The sequence below is a fragment of the Malania oleifera genome, chromosome 1 (assembly GCF_029873635.1).
Source record: "Malania oleifera isolate guangnan ecotype guangnan chromosome 1, ASM2987363v1, whole genome shotgun sequence".
Classification (NCBI taxonomy): Eukaryota; Viridiplantae; Streptophyta; class Magnoliopsida; order Santalales; family Ximeniaceae; genus Malania; species Malania oleifera.
Window position 1 is genome coordinate 120,598,553 of NC_080417.1, and position 14,614 is coordinate 120,613,166.

At 32.3% G+C, this 14,614-nt stretch overlaps 1 protein-coding gene across 1 annotated transcript; it reads right to left on the reverse strand.

Moving 5' to 3' along the window:
* Positions 1–1,116: 1,116 nt before the first annotated feature.
* On the reverse strand, positions 1,117–8,002 carry LOC131148618 (uncharacterized). Its single transcript, XM_058098457.1, has 8 exons — positions 7,921–8,002; positions 5,135–5,256; positions 4,960–5,022; positions 4,582–4,750; positions 4,143–4,492; positions 2,675–2,780; positions 2,492–2,566; positions 1,117–1,292 (listed from the first exon to the last, which is right to left on the reverse strand). The coding sequence occupies exons 1-8, from the start codon at positions 8,000–8,002 to the stop codon at positions 1,117–1,119; spliced, it is 1,143 nt and encodes a 380-aa protein (XP_057954440.1).
* Positions 8,003–14,614: the final 6,612 nt, after the last annotated feature.

A 14,614-nucleotide genomic window follows, 5' to 3' on the forward strand; every position in this document is an offset into this window, starting at 1 on the left:
TGGAAGGTGTAGGTGTGCATTGACATAGTATTTGGATTTGGAAGTGAATTGAAATTATAAATACATGAGTTTGTATATGAAATCTACGGAATTCCAAATTTATGGTTTGGCTAAATTCTAAGATAGAAATGGAATTCCTAATCAAATCCAAATTTATTGTTTGGATCACCTTAAGTAATGGATATGGATTTGGGCATGCTTGATTTAATTTCTAATCATTTCATGTAATAATGTGCTCGTAAATATTCTCACCATTTAAAAACATGCTAAAAGTTATAAAGAGTTAAAAAAAATCATGTATAACTAAAAATTATGATCCAGTTTTACCAAGGAAAGTTTGTTTTCATTTTCATGAAAATATCATAATTAAAAATTAAAAATTCAACATCAACTTCTCCAAACCTAGATGCAATGCCTAAAAACTAAAGAAAAAAAATTACAAATAGCAAAAAACTAAAAGTGCAACATTAGTCAAAATACTTCCATAATTCTATCTATTAAAGTCTCATATATCATGTTGATCAAGATGAAACAATACATACTGTATTTTTAACTCTTCTAGAAGTTTATAGAGTTTCTCAAATTTCCTCTCATCATGCATCAACAAATCCACAACTTTTAAGAGTTGCTTTTGACCCAACTCTAAAACTTTGTTCTTCTCATCTAGAACCATATGAGTAGTTGGTCTTTTCATAGAAGTTTCATGGTTATGAAATCAGCCATTCGATGCAAAACCGCCACAATCACGTTTGAACTCCTTTGTTTCTTCTTTGGTCATGGATTCAATGAAGTAGAAGAACTAGATCTTCCCACTTGATGCACATTTTATGGGACATTTGTCGCACCTTCACCAATTTCTCTTTTGTCAAAACTCTTGCAATTGAACAACTATTAATTTGCTATAATGTTAGCGCAATCTTCCTGGCTTATTTGTGCTTCTTCCCCTGTAGCACACTTCTTGCAATATAAAGTACATATATCATCCCAATTTTTAATACGAATCTTACTTCAATAAGGCATTACGTCAGAATGTTCCTACAAAAATAAGAATCATTAACATTATTTTGATAGAATTTCAACTCTACAATATGTATGTTCCAAAGGTCCCTATTAGGTTTAAAGAGCAACATCAAGCATATAAAGTTCACATTGAGCAGCAAACATAAAGCTACTTGGACTTAGCCAACACCAGTGAGAAACAACAACAACAACAACAACAACAACAACAGTGAGAGAATAAGCATATATTTGCAATGAAAAAGAAGCCTCGGTAACAAGAGTACTACTAGTTTCTACAAATACCAATATTAATGGTTACAATAACAATATTAATAACAAAAATACTGCAATAATGGAAACAATATCAAGCACACCACCATTATGTATATACTATATATAATGCTCAATTAATATCATCATATTAATGTTAATAATGTAGGAATACTCAAAGCAACATAAGAATTCCAAGTTGATTCTTTAGTCACTACGACTCTGTTTCTTGCATGATTCCAAGAAAATATTGATTTCTCAAGCATAGGACTCACAAGGTTATAACGTTACTTTTTTTTTTTTTTTTTTTTTTTTTTCATATCTTCAAAATATTCCTAACATATTTTTTTTTTTTGACAGCGAATCCATGCTTACTCAACAGTGTGATAGTTGCATTCCATGCACTTGGTTTCCAAGCAAGTGCACCATTTAACCTATTTCCTACATGCATTTGCTCTACTATAACTGATGACAATATAACATTTGATTCACCTATCAATGATCAGAATTAATTGAGACCCTTTCCTTTATCATTTTCTTCTCTTGATTGATAAGTCATACTTGTGGAACAAGTAATTAAAACTATTTGGAAAGATACGATAAACATTTATATCCTACTTTTAAAATAGGAAAAATGGGAACAAAGATTTGAACTACTATCATAAACATTGCATTTTGATTAACATATATAAAGATGTAAACATAAAAAGTCTAGATTTCAAACCCAACAAAACAAAATTACAAATTGATGACATAGAGACACATATAAAGTTCACATTGTAACACATATGAAGACATAATACATAAGAACTATGTTTCCCTAGCTTGGTAATCCCCAAACATTGCTTGAGCCAAATTGTCCCTATTTCTTGTCCACTTATTTGCTATCTATATTGCTCTAATGTGCTTGTTAACTCTAATAGTTTGAGTAACTTAATAGTTTGCTACTCCTCGTCAATTTCATTATTTTCTTTGGATTTTTCATGCTCTAAATCAATGTCAACTTCAACTAATAAAGAATCATTAAGCTAGTAAACTCATAGAAAATTATGAAGGATGGTACATGCATTAATGATTCTCACTTAAGTTTTTAAATTAAAGAATTAAGGTGTCCTAAGAATGACCCAACACTTCTTGAGTAGACCGAATGCTCTTTCAATGACATTTCTTGCTGGTGCACACCGAAGGTTGAACAATTCCTTACAGTTTGTTGGGTTATTACCACTTTTTGACCATTCATTGAGATGATATCGAACGACTCTGTATGTAGCCAAAAAACCTAGGCCATTTGTGTATCCTGCATCAACAAGGTAATATTTCCATACAATAACCAATGACATGTTAATATTCTATATCTATTTAAGAGTCTAAAATATTTAACAGTTGAAAGAAAAATCTCACATACCACCTAGGACAATCAAAGGATCCTGTTTTGTCAATGCATCATGCGGGATCCTACCATCAATAGAAGAACCTTCCCATCCAAGTAAAAAACTGACGAACTTCAAATCCTGAGAAAAAACGCATAAAACATTATTAGTCATAAAGTTCTTCCTATTTCGAGATCGTCCTTGCTCATAAAGTGAAATAGTTATTGGAACATATGTCCCATCCAGTGCCCTAAGATAGCCCTTAAACCAAACTCACATCTCATCCTCAAAACCTCCATCTTCTCTTTTAGGTTGGACTAGAAATTCCTTGCTTAAGCGAACTACAGCTCATAACACAACATTTAAAAGTCGACTCGCGAAAGTAAAAAAATTTGTGTTATGACATGGAGTTTCCAGCCATGTGCTAATGTATACAAGAACGTAGCAACTGATTCTTCTATAAGAACATTGGCAGTCTTTCTTAACCCTCCGCTTTCTTGTAAAATTACACAAAGCTTGTGAAAGTTCTCACCATTGAAACATAGTTGGCTAAAGCATCTACTGTCACCCCCGCCCCCAAATATGTCTTAAATACAATTCTCTTTCCCTCACCACTTCCAAAGTATCCAAGTTATCATGTGTGGGCTCTTTAGCAATATACTTCTCATGCCATTACACATATACTATAGTACAATTGAAAGCATAGTATCTTGATATAACTTTCTGTCTCTTCGCTTTTCTTTCAATATTATCTTCACTATATAAGTCTACATTCTCAATTCCAATTAGATCCATTCTTCTATTAACAGAAAAAGTAACTTCAAATTACTAAATAGTAGTCCCAACTATATATATATATATATATATATATATATATATATATATTATCTAACATCCCCTCTCAAACTCACGATGGCGCAGCGAGAAGCATCAAAAGTTTACCGAGTACAAACTGGAAACGACTAATAGTGTGAGACTTTGTGAAAAAGTCAGCCAACTACATGGTAGGGGAAATGAATGGGAGAGAGATGGTACCAACGCGAAGATGAAGACATTTGAGATGATAAACAATTTCAATATGCTTAGTGCATTCATGAAATATACAATTATGGGCAATATGAATAGCACTGGTGTTGTCACAATACATAGGAGTGGGTTCAGCAAGTAAGACCCCCATGTCAGCAACTAACCAATGCTACCAAACTATTTCAGCAGTGTTTGAAGCCATGGCATGATACTCAGCCTCAGTAGAAGAATGAAAAACTACATATTGCTTCTTGCTATTCCAGGAAATGAGAGAGTCACTAAGAAAAATAAGAAACCAGTTGTGGACTTGCGATCTATAGGATCTCTAGCCTAATCAGCATCATAATAAGCACGTAGTTCTAAATTAGATGTAGAAGGGATTAATATACTGCAATACAATGGCATTATAGTATAACGTAAGATATGGAGAATAGCAGCCCAATGGAGCATAGTGGGAGAGGAGAAAAATTGACTCACAATATGAACCGCATATGCATTATCAGGTCGAGTGATGGAGATATAAGCCAAACTACCAACAATAGTATAGTATAGAGTTGGATCTGCCAATAGAACCCCATCAAAAGAGGTATAATGAATATTGAGTTCAAGAGGAGTTTCTATAGCTCGAGTATCAGTAAGACGGGCTTTTTGAATAACATATGCTATATATTTAGATTGAGAGAGGAGATAAACTTTAGGAGAATAGGCAACCTTAATGCTAAGAAAGTATCTCATGGCCCCTAAATCTTTCATTTCAAAGTGGTGGTGCAGCTTTGATTTCAAATTTGCAATCTCATCTATCTCATCTCCAATTAAAATCATATCATCTACATTAAAAAGGACAATAATATGCCAGAAGATGTAGATTGAGTAAATAAGGTAAAATCATGATCACTTCAGCAAAAGCCAAAAGAACAAAGCACTTTAGAAAACTTCTCAAACCAAGCCTTGGGAGTTTGTTTAAGACCATACAAAGCTTTTCTTATTCTACAGAACTCCCCTGGATGATGAGGAACACCAAGGGGTGGAGACATATAAACTTCCACTTTGAGATCGCCATTTAGGAAGACATTCTTTACATCTAACTGTGAGAGATTCTATTGGTTAATAGAAGATACTATAATCAAAGTACGTACATATGTCATCTTAGTAATTGGTGCAAATATCTCCTCATAATCAAAACCAACTTTTTGAGTGAACCCTTTTGCAACCAAATGGGTCGTATATCTTTCAATAGAACCATCAGACTTGCTTTTGATCTTGTAGACCTAGCGACATCCCACTATCGTTTTACCAGGAAGAAGATGTACCAACTCCCACATGCTAGTAACAAAGCAGCAAGTTCTTCATTCACAGCCTATTACCAAAGAGAGTAAAAAGCTGCCTCCTTATAGGAAGCAGGCTCACAATGGGGAAAAAGAGAAACTAAAAAAAGTATCGAAACTAGAAGAATAACAAGAATTAGATGCCTGAATATATGAATCAAGATGAGAAGGGAGCTTACGAAGTCGAGTTGGATAACGAGAAGATGCAAGGTTCACATGATTAGAAGATGAAAAGGAGTCTGCCAAGGAGGATGGGGGACTTATACCTACAAAAGAAAATAAAAACAAGTAGAATAAATGGGAGCAACTGCTGAAGACTTTGAATTAATATCACAAGTAAATGAATCAATGTTTACAAGGTCAAACTCATTTAAGATGCTAGAACTTGTTGGAATAGAGAGGAAAGGAATTGTTCAAGAAAGGTGACGTGATGAGAAACATAAAGTTTTTGTGTTTCTAGATCATAACAATGACATCCTTTTTCTCCGTCACCATAACCAAGAAACACACACATAAAGTGTAACGCCCCGACCCGCCACGTAGGCCCGGGGTGCTACTTTAGTGACGTTTGTGTACCTGATACCATATTTATCATAATAAATGTAGCGAAAGTAATTAAACATTCAAAAAAGGTACATGACTAAAGTTCTAAGTTCCTTTCATATATAAAGGTTTCAAACATCCACATTACAATTCGATTTAAAAAGGACAACTAGTTCGGTCGATACAACCATTATACACGTCCAGAGACTTGCAACATAATTTACATACACCTGAGATCATACAAATCTTCACAAAAAGACTATTCTAACTTTCACCCCTAATCCTACTAAGCACAATACCTAGTATTTCTTGAAAAGATGATTTGTATATTGGGGTGAGACACTTCTTAGTAAGGATGATCAAGTTAATATCAGTGTGTGTGCAGCATGCATTTAGTGCTTACAGAAAACATTCATTCTTCATTTAACTGAAAATAACTATCTTACATGGTACTATCGTTATACAAATGGAAATACTTGTCTCATTTTCCTTATATAAATAATTTAGTAATTACATAATATCATTTAAATAAATCTATAGATATGCATAAAATACATTCCCTGAGACTAACGACATGTTTAATCCTCATGACGATTTGTGCGGCCCGAAGGCTGGACTAAGCCTAGGATGATCAACCTAGACAAAGTCAAACATACATCCGCATCTTACTTTGACTACACAGGCATGTACAACTTGCTTGCGTGGTTCCGTTCACCTTACCACATCCTGGAAGTCCAGGCTTCTAGGGAAGATACACCCTCTACCAAGGCTAACCAACTGAAACCGCCCACACCACTCTTGCTGTACAGTGAGGGTGCACACGATCACATACATAATCTCTAGCAACAGTACTATGCTCATAACATAAGGATCCTCAGGGTTCCTAAAGCATATCATGCAATTTAAGTAATGTAAAAATCATATTTCATATCCATTACGTATAAAACCTGTCATTTAAAACTCTCAGCCCTTGGCCGTCACATAAAACTTGGCTTACAGTTGTTAAATGTAATCATGGTCCTCAGGACCTCAAACATAATTCTAGCCTTTACGGTCGTAAACATATTCCTGTACTTTCATTAAGAGTTCGAGTATCTCACAAACATTCATCATTTCGGTTATAAAATAATACATACATATCATTCACCTGCCACACAATTTCAAATACTTTGAATATAGCCCATAGGCAACCAAGAAAGCATAGCATATACAGTTTAAAACATAAAACCAGGCTTCCCACCGTTCATTTGTACTTAAAATAGAATAACATATATCCTAGGTTTGAAAAAGGGTCTTTTGAATGGTTGGTTTTTGAAACATCAACTGAAAACATAAATATACTTACTCTAAAAACATTTCGTACGATTCAACTTCATTAAAAAGCTTACTTAACTTAATCCCCTTACCTAATTCTGAAAAAAAAAATTGAAACGGATGAAAAAACCGAAACCCTAGCTTTTCAAATCGATGAAATTACGAGATCCTATGAGCCGTGAAGGGAGAGAGTGATCCAGGAGTAAGAGAGAGCCTGCTGAAGCCTTTTAGTGAAAAATAATTGAAACCTTAGCAAAGCTCCAAAAGAAGGATTTTGAAATTTCCTAAAAAAATGAGCTCACTTATATTTTTCGGTGAGCATCCTAGGAGAAAATTGGCACTGGTTTTCCCTATTCCCACAAAATTGTCGCCGATTTGTGGTTGACTCGCCCAGTTGGCCCAAAACCAGTGACAATTTTTCCTCTGCTCTCAAAAACTGTCTACTGTTTTGGCCCTGCTAGTTGAATTTCTTCCGTTTTCCTTTGTTTTCCTTTATTTTTCTATTTTAAACTTTGTTTTTTTAAAAAAATTTTCAGGCTCAGATTTCTATAATCTCCCCTCCTTATAAAAATTTTATCCTCAAAATTTTCTAACTAATTCTGATTACTTCCTAGACTCACGATCTGTCTCTTCCCAAGAGTCGGTAGTCAACCATATAGCAGCCTCGTCCCATGTTTATTATTGATGATGGAATTTTTTGAGTGGACTATGGTCACGTGACTTTTCCTTCTCACATCGAGAATGTTTTCCACATAAAAATCGTGTGTCTTGTGTTTGTGGTGTTTGGATATATATTTTTCACATATATATTGCTTTATTTTATGGTCATAGCAGATTCACACAAAGAGAGATTTTGAGCATTGTTGTTTCTCCCAATAAGACCATCACTAGTAATCATATATTAGTGACAGTTTTAGGGTACTCCTTATGTGACTTGGTCATGGAAACTACTTTCACCCTTTTCTGGTAGAACAATTGGTGCCACCTTTGATTTCACATTAGAGTCACCCTAGCACTGGGTTGAACCTCCGTATCCAAGGGAAATCTTCCTCCTCATTGCTCCATTCACTTACCGACTACCTTGATCTTGAAATGTCTTTCACTAGGATTGCTAAGATTCCTCGATACAGAGGTATTGCAACCTTTCCTATGCATTCTCGTTTAATCAAATGGTGAAATCTTAGGATTGCACATCTTCATAAACATATACTTCATTACATTTGCTCAAGTCAACGTATGACTCTTCCACTAATTGTAGTTCCTAATGGAAACTCTAGCTTGGAATGATATTAGCAGGACAAACAAGAATTCAACATTCTCCAACCTAAATTCAAGTCAGAAAATTTTCCCGGGAGTTCTTGATCCATTCTAAATTGTTTTTCATTTTAGTTTTTCAAGAACATACAAAAACATAAACTAGCTAATTTTACATTTTTATGACATTTACGAGATAAATAAATAACAATAAATAATTTTCACACTATATGCTTACGGAAATAATTTTATTTTTTCATTTTTTAGTTGTTGAAAATAGTTTTTAACTCAAAATTTTTAAATTTATATATGAAATTTAGAAAATATTTTTTTATTATTTTATAGATTTCTAACTCTTACATTGTGAATGGGATGATGAAATTCAAATTTTGGATTTTAATTATATTGACCATATGTAAAGTTTTTTCTAATACATAACTTAAAATCCAAATTTCCAAAATAAATGATTTCAAAATTTATTTTATATAATTTTTTAAAAAATTGAAAAGAAGTTATCTTTTTTGTAATTATATTGAAATTTATAAATAAATTTTTGAAAAAAATATTCTACACATTTAACCAAACTATTGATTTTCTTAATTTTTAATAAGAATCTTTAAAAAAATTTAATAAAAAACACTGTTAGTGACGGTTTTCATAAACTGTCGCTAATAATAGAGTATTAGTGACGATTTTTTTAAACCGTCACTAATATAGTTAAATAAATTATTTTTATATTTTTTATTTAAAAAACACTATTAGTGATGGTTCTTGTAAACCATCGCTAATAAAATACTATTAGTGACTGTTTTTGTAAACCGTCGCTAATAATGGACTATCAATGAAAACCAACACTAATATTATTAAATAAATTTTATTTATATATATATATTTAAATAAAAACACTACTAGTGACAGTTTATAAAAATCGTCACTAAGAATAGACTATTAGTGACAGTTTAAGAGAGTTGTTACTAATAATGTTTTATTAGCGACGATTTCTATGAACCGTCACCAATATTGTTGACTTTGTCTACTAATACAATACTATTAGTGTAACGCCCCGACCCCCTACGTGGATTCGGAGTGCTACTAATCCATTCATTTACCTAATAATCTACATTCTAACGTCATGTACGCAGTAGAAAACATAAATATAATTTCCATAAATATTATACCAGAGTTTACTATTTTTATCTATAATTCAAAATAATTATTCATCAGATGTATTCTCATATATACACATCCAGCATTCACAATCATCCATATCTCAGAAAACTTAAAATATAAAACATAAATCATAACTTAATATATATCCCAAAAATCAAAATTATACTTTTTTCCCTTCTATAAACCCAAAAAAAATGTTGTAATAACCTCGAGCTCTCTATGCACGATCTCGTGGAGGTCTTGAAAAAGATAAATTCATATTCGGGTGAGACACATCTTAGTAAGGAAAGAAACAATATATTAAAATAGTGTGTGACCAACATGAGTTTATATGACAACATAATATTTGATATTTGAAAATCATTAACATAATTTCTGAAATCATTCTCTGATCCTAATCAATCACATGCAAAATATTTAACTCACGATATTACCCAAGGATAGGGGTGATTCCCCGCTTATACAAGTAGTACCCTTATGCTCTAATACATTTGGCAACCCGAAGGTCACTAATGAAGCATATCAGGGCACTCACCTTACTCAGTAAGCCCTCTAGTGTTAGATCGATTTCGTACTCACACAATTCAAACAAAGGTTTACCAGTGAAGGCTCCAAGGATAAGGAAATCTACCTGCCCGAACAAGTAAGTTTTCTTTGCCGTAGTGCATTATGCAGCCTACTGCTACATCTGATAATACTAGCGCACTCACCTTTCTTAATAAGCCCTCAGACAAAGAGTATGCCCCGCCCCAGTTGTAACATATTTTATTAGCATAAATACTTCTAATATCATAATACATTATTCTTCCTGTCATTATTCAATCATTCACATTTTTTCACGTTCATAGTTTTAACATTTCAGCTCATTTCACTTTAAGTGACTCTTTTCCATTTACATCGTTCACATTTCACATTTTATTCCATTGCCATTTCATTCTATTTTTATTTCATTCACTCGTACTACAGTTGCTCTTTAACCGTCATCAGTTAGTCCACATAAAAATGTGCTAGAATCTGCTAACACAATTCCTTTTAGTTGTCATCAGTTAGTCCACATAGAAATGCACTAGAATCTACTAACACGACTTTCAACTGTCATACATTTACATGGTTGCATTAACATATACAAGCAGCATGATTTATATCATATTTTATTCTTAATGCTTTACTTACTTAGCCTGCATCTCATACATTTAAAATATACTTGCACAGAACTTACATTTACTCATGTCACACAATTTAGCAATAAAATTCATACATATTCCTTGTAAAATAAGTCAACCCACATTTAGTATTTAAATACAGAAAATATAATTTTCATTTCTCACATAAATTTCCAAAAAATACCTTTCACTTTCATGAGTCCATTTTCGCATATGCATAGTTAAATAAGCGGTCCTAAGTTCAGAAAACATAATTTACATGGTTGACATTTTAAAACCTATACCAAAACATATACATAAATATAACATAATTCATTATCTTTTATTTCATAAAACATGATTTGATATATAATTTCCCCTTACGTGATTTCTTGAACTACGCCAACAGGGACCCTGAAAAATATCTGCGATGCTCACCTGAACCCTAAATCAAAAATTCTAATTTTATTAAATCAACCCTAAATAAAATACTATTTTAACATTTCCTAGACCCATAAGTTCTAAATTAATAATTATACCCTTAAATATAACCAATTTACCTAATTTCTCAAATCCCACTCTTACTTTGGAGTAGGGACTAGGAAACCTAAATTGAAAATTTACTCCGACTAAAATGACGACAATCGCGACTAAGATCATGTGGTGATACCCGATCGTCGATTTAGTTAGCTAAAGATTTAAGGAGAAATTGAGAAAAGAGATGAAGTATACCTTTTCCAGAAGTGGGGTCTATGCCGTTCCCATAACAAATTTGTTATGGTAGAAATGTTGGTGGTAGAAATAGGAACCTAACGGTTCCTTCCTTTTTCCAATCGGTCAAATATCCGTTGAGAAGTTGAGGAGAGAGGGAGAGGAGACAACGAGAGTGACAGAGAGAGGAGAGAGGGGGCCTGAAAATCTTCCTCAAGAAGATTCACTATATACATAGTATATATTATTATATTATTATTAAATCTTATATATATATATATATATAATTTTATTTATTTAATAAATCATATTTAATAATACTTAATTAATTAATTAATTCAAAATAATAATTATTTTTTTATTTTTATTTTTATTTTTTAGTTTTTAGAATTACTCAAATTCATATTATTTTCCGGGATGTTACAATTAGTGACGGTTAACTTACCGTTGCTAATAAGTGTCTTTTAGTGACGACTTGAAGCCGTCACCATGATCCCAAGAAATGTTGCTAATATTTTCCTGGGATAGTTTCTGTGTAAAAAGTGGTTTCTCACGATAGTTTGAGTGGGAAAACTAGTTTTTGGTGACAAATGTATAAGTGACGATTTTAGAACCGTCACTAATAGTGTTGTATTAGTGACGACTATCAAAACCGTCACTAATACTTACACCAGTAGTGATGGTTTTTAAAAATCGTCATTAATATAGTAATATTAGTAACGATTTTAGAACAGTCACTAATTCTTTCGTCACAAAAAATCAGTTTTTTTTTAGTGCAAACTTAGTAAACTTTATTCATTTTAAGCACTCAAGTATCCAAGTCGGGCATACGAGTCCCAAATCAAGTGTGGTCAGTTTTGACACATTCATGACATTGAGTTTGATGAGCCGGAGCTGATGGTGTCCAAAAATTTCATGTCAATTGAAAATTATACGGTTAGAGGAAAACTTAGTAAATTTAAGTGTCCAATTAGGGCATACGAGGTCCAAACTAAGTTGGGTCGGTCCTAAAATGCTCGTCACATCGAACTGGACATACTGGATTTGACGGTGCCCAAAAACTCATCCCTGAGAGTGTTTTCCTCACTTAAAAGGAAAGTTAGAATGCAAACATAGTAAATTTAATTCATTTTAAGCACCCATGGGTCAAATTTGGGCATACAAGGTTCAAACTTAATGAGATTAGTCCCGGCACGTCCGTCACATTGACCTAGATGTGCCGGAGCTCACGATGACCAAAAACTCCTCTCTATGAGCTTTTTCTCCACTTAGGAGTAAAGTTAGAATACAAATATAGTAATTAAACTTAGTTCATTTTAAACACACAAGTGTCTAATTCGGGCATACGAAGTCCAAACTAAATTGCATTAGTCCCGACATGTCCATGACATTTAGTTGGACATACCGGAGCTAATGGTGTCCAAAAACTCCTCCGCGAGAGTTTTTTCCCCACTTAGAAGTAAAGTTAGAATACAAAAAAATTTAATAAACTTTGTTCATTTTAAAGAATACTTAACTTAAAATCTAGGCACATATGAGGTTCAAACTGAGTCGGGTGAATTCCAACTGATCAAACTTAGTTATGTACAATTATATCATTTTTTTAACTATGTTCGAATGTCCGATCATTTTACTATCAAATCATTTTTGATTATAGCATATACATATATGTTCAAACATTGTGTACTAATTTTTTGTATAATTATCATTTTGTAGGGTTTGCAGTTGTCACAACACTACGCGACGATGCTAGACAGTACAGTTGGATGAACGCAACTTTTGACTTTTCCTGTATTTTTTGTTATCTTAACAGAATTAATTTGTATAATAACCTTGTCTTTTGTAGTGTGTAATTGTCTATTATTGTTCTAATTTTTTTGTGCGAATTCTGATATATCTTGCAAAGACACAGTTAGTGTTTCCTTTTGGAGGTTTCTTTTGATGTAAATCTTGATTTGGCTAGCAGAATGTTTTATAAACATTTTGTTAAAGTTACCTAAATTACTTTAACTCACTCATTTAAATAATTGAAGTTACAATTGTACATTGACGTAGTGTTTGGATGCATGGATTTGAAATTGAATTGAAATTATAAATACATGGATTTGTATTTGAATTCTATAGAATTCCAAATACATGGTTTGGCTAAATTGTAAGATAGAAATGGAATTCCAAATCAAATCCAAATTTATTGTTTGGATCACCTTAAGTAATGGATATAGATCCGGGCACGTTTAATTTAATTTCTAATCATTTCATGTAATAATGTGCTCGTAAATATTCTCACCATTTTAAAACATGCTAAAAATTATAAAGAGTGAAAAAAAAAAAAAATCATGTATAACTAAAAATTAACTATAAGATCATGTTTTACCAAGGAAAGATAGTTTTCATTTTTCATGAAAATATCATAATGAAAAATTAAATATTCTACATCAACTTCTCGAAATCTAGATGCAATGCCAAAAAGCTAAAGAAAAAAATTACAAATAATGAAAAACTAAAAGTTCCATATCAGTTAAAATACTAAAGTCTAATGTATCATGTTGATCAAGATGATTTAACATATTGATGCTCACACCGATGATGCCAGACCAATATGATTTTACCATATGTATAAGTTTTAACCTAATTAGGTATTTATGATTTTTTTTTCTTTGACAACATGATAAAATCATATTCGTGGTATGTGGGATATGCCTAACAGTTTCTTTATTTTTTGAGGTACATGGGTCCATCGTTCGTCCTCATGGACAGTTGTCAATCCAGCTCTCACCAATCCCTGTATTGCATCAAATCTACTTCCTGCAATATGTCAGCTTGCATTATAGAACGAAATTTAGTTAGTACATTTACATCATAAAATCCACATAACAAAAGAATCAAACACAAACTTCCGTAATTTTATTAGATTGCATTGAAAAATTTAATTAACAGCAACAAAAAAAAAAAAATTCAAATTCAACACAAGAACAATTGCATGAAAAAATAATAACAAATTCAAATAAATTAAATAGGAAAAAGAATAAACCCTAGCCTCAAATTGGGGGTTTCCAAATGATGTTTCCAATCAAAAAATTTGATTCAATACAACAAAATTAAATGTATCAAATACTAGTTTATATAAAAAACTAACACATTTTTTGAATAAATTAACGAATCTTAACGAAATAATATCAGAGTTTAAGCCTTTTTTTTTTTTTTTAAGAAAACACAGCTTTTCAATTTATTATCTTTAAGGCTTACTGATTATGTTGCTGCCAGCAACCATAAAAAATGGAATATCTTGCCCACTGCACTAAGCTATCTGCACCATGAATATACAGAAAGCCCATTTTACAACATCAACTAACGAGTCTTGAACCCTTCAAGTAGAGAATATAAATATAGATAAATGACACTCCCAACAACACATCCATTATAGTATAGCTAATATACACGACTTGCTTGGTCATGTTAATCTCACCAAAATAATCGTAAAAGGAATGCA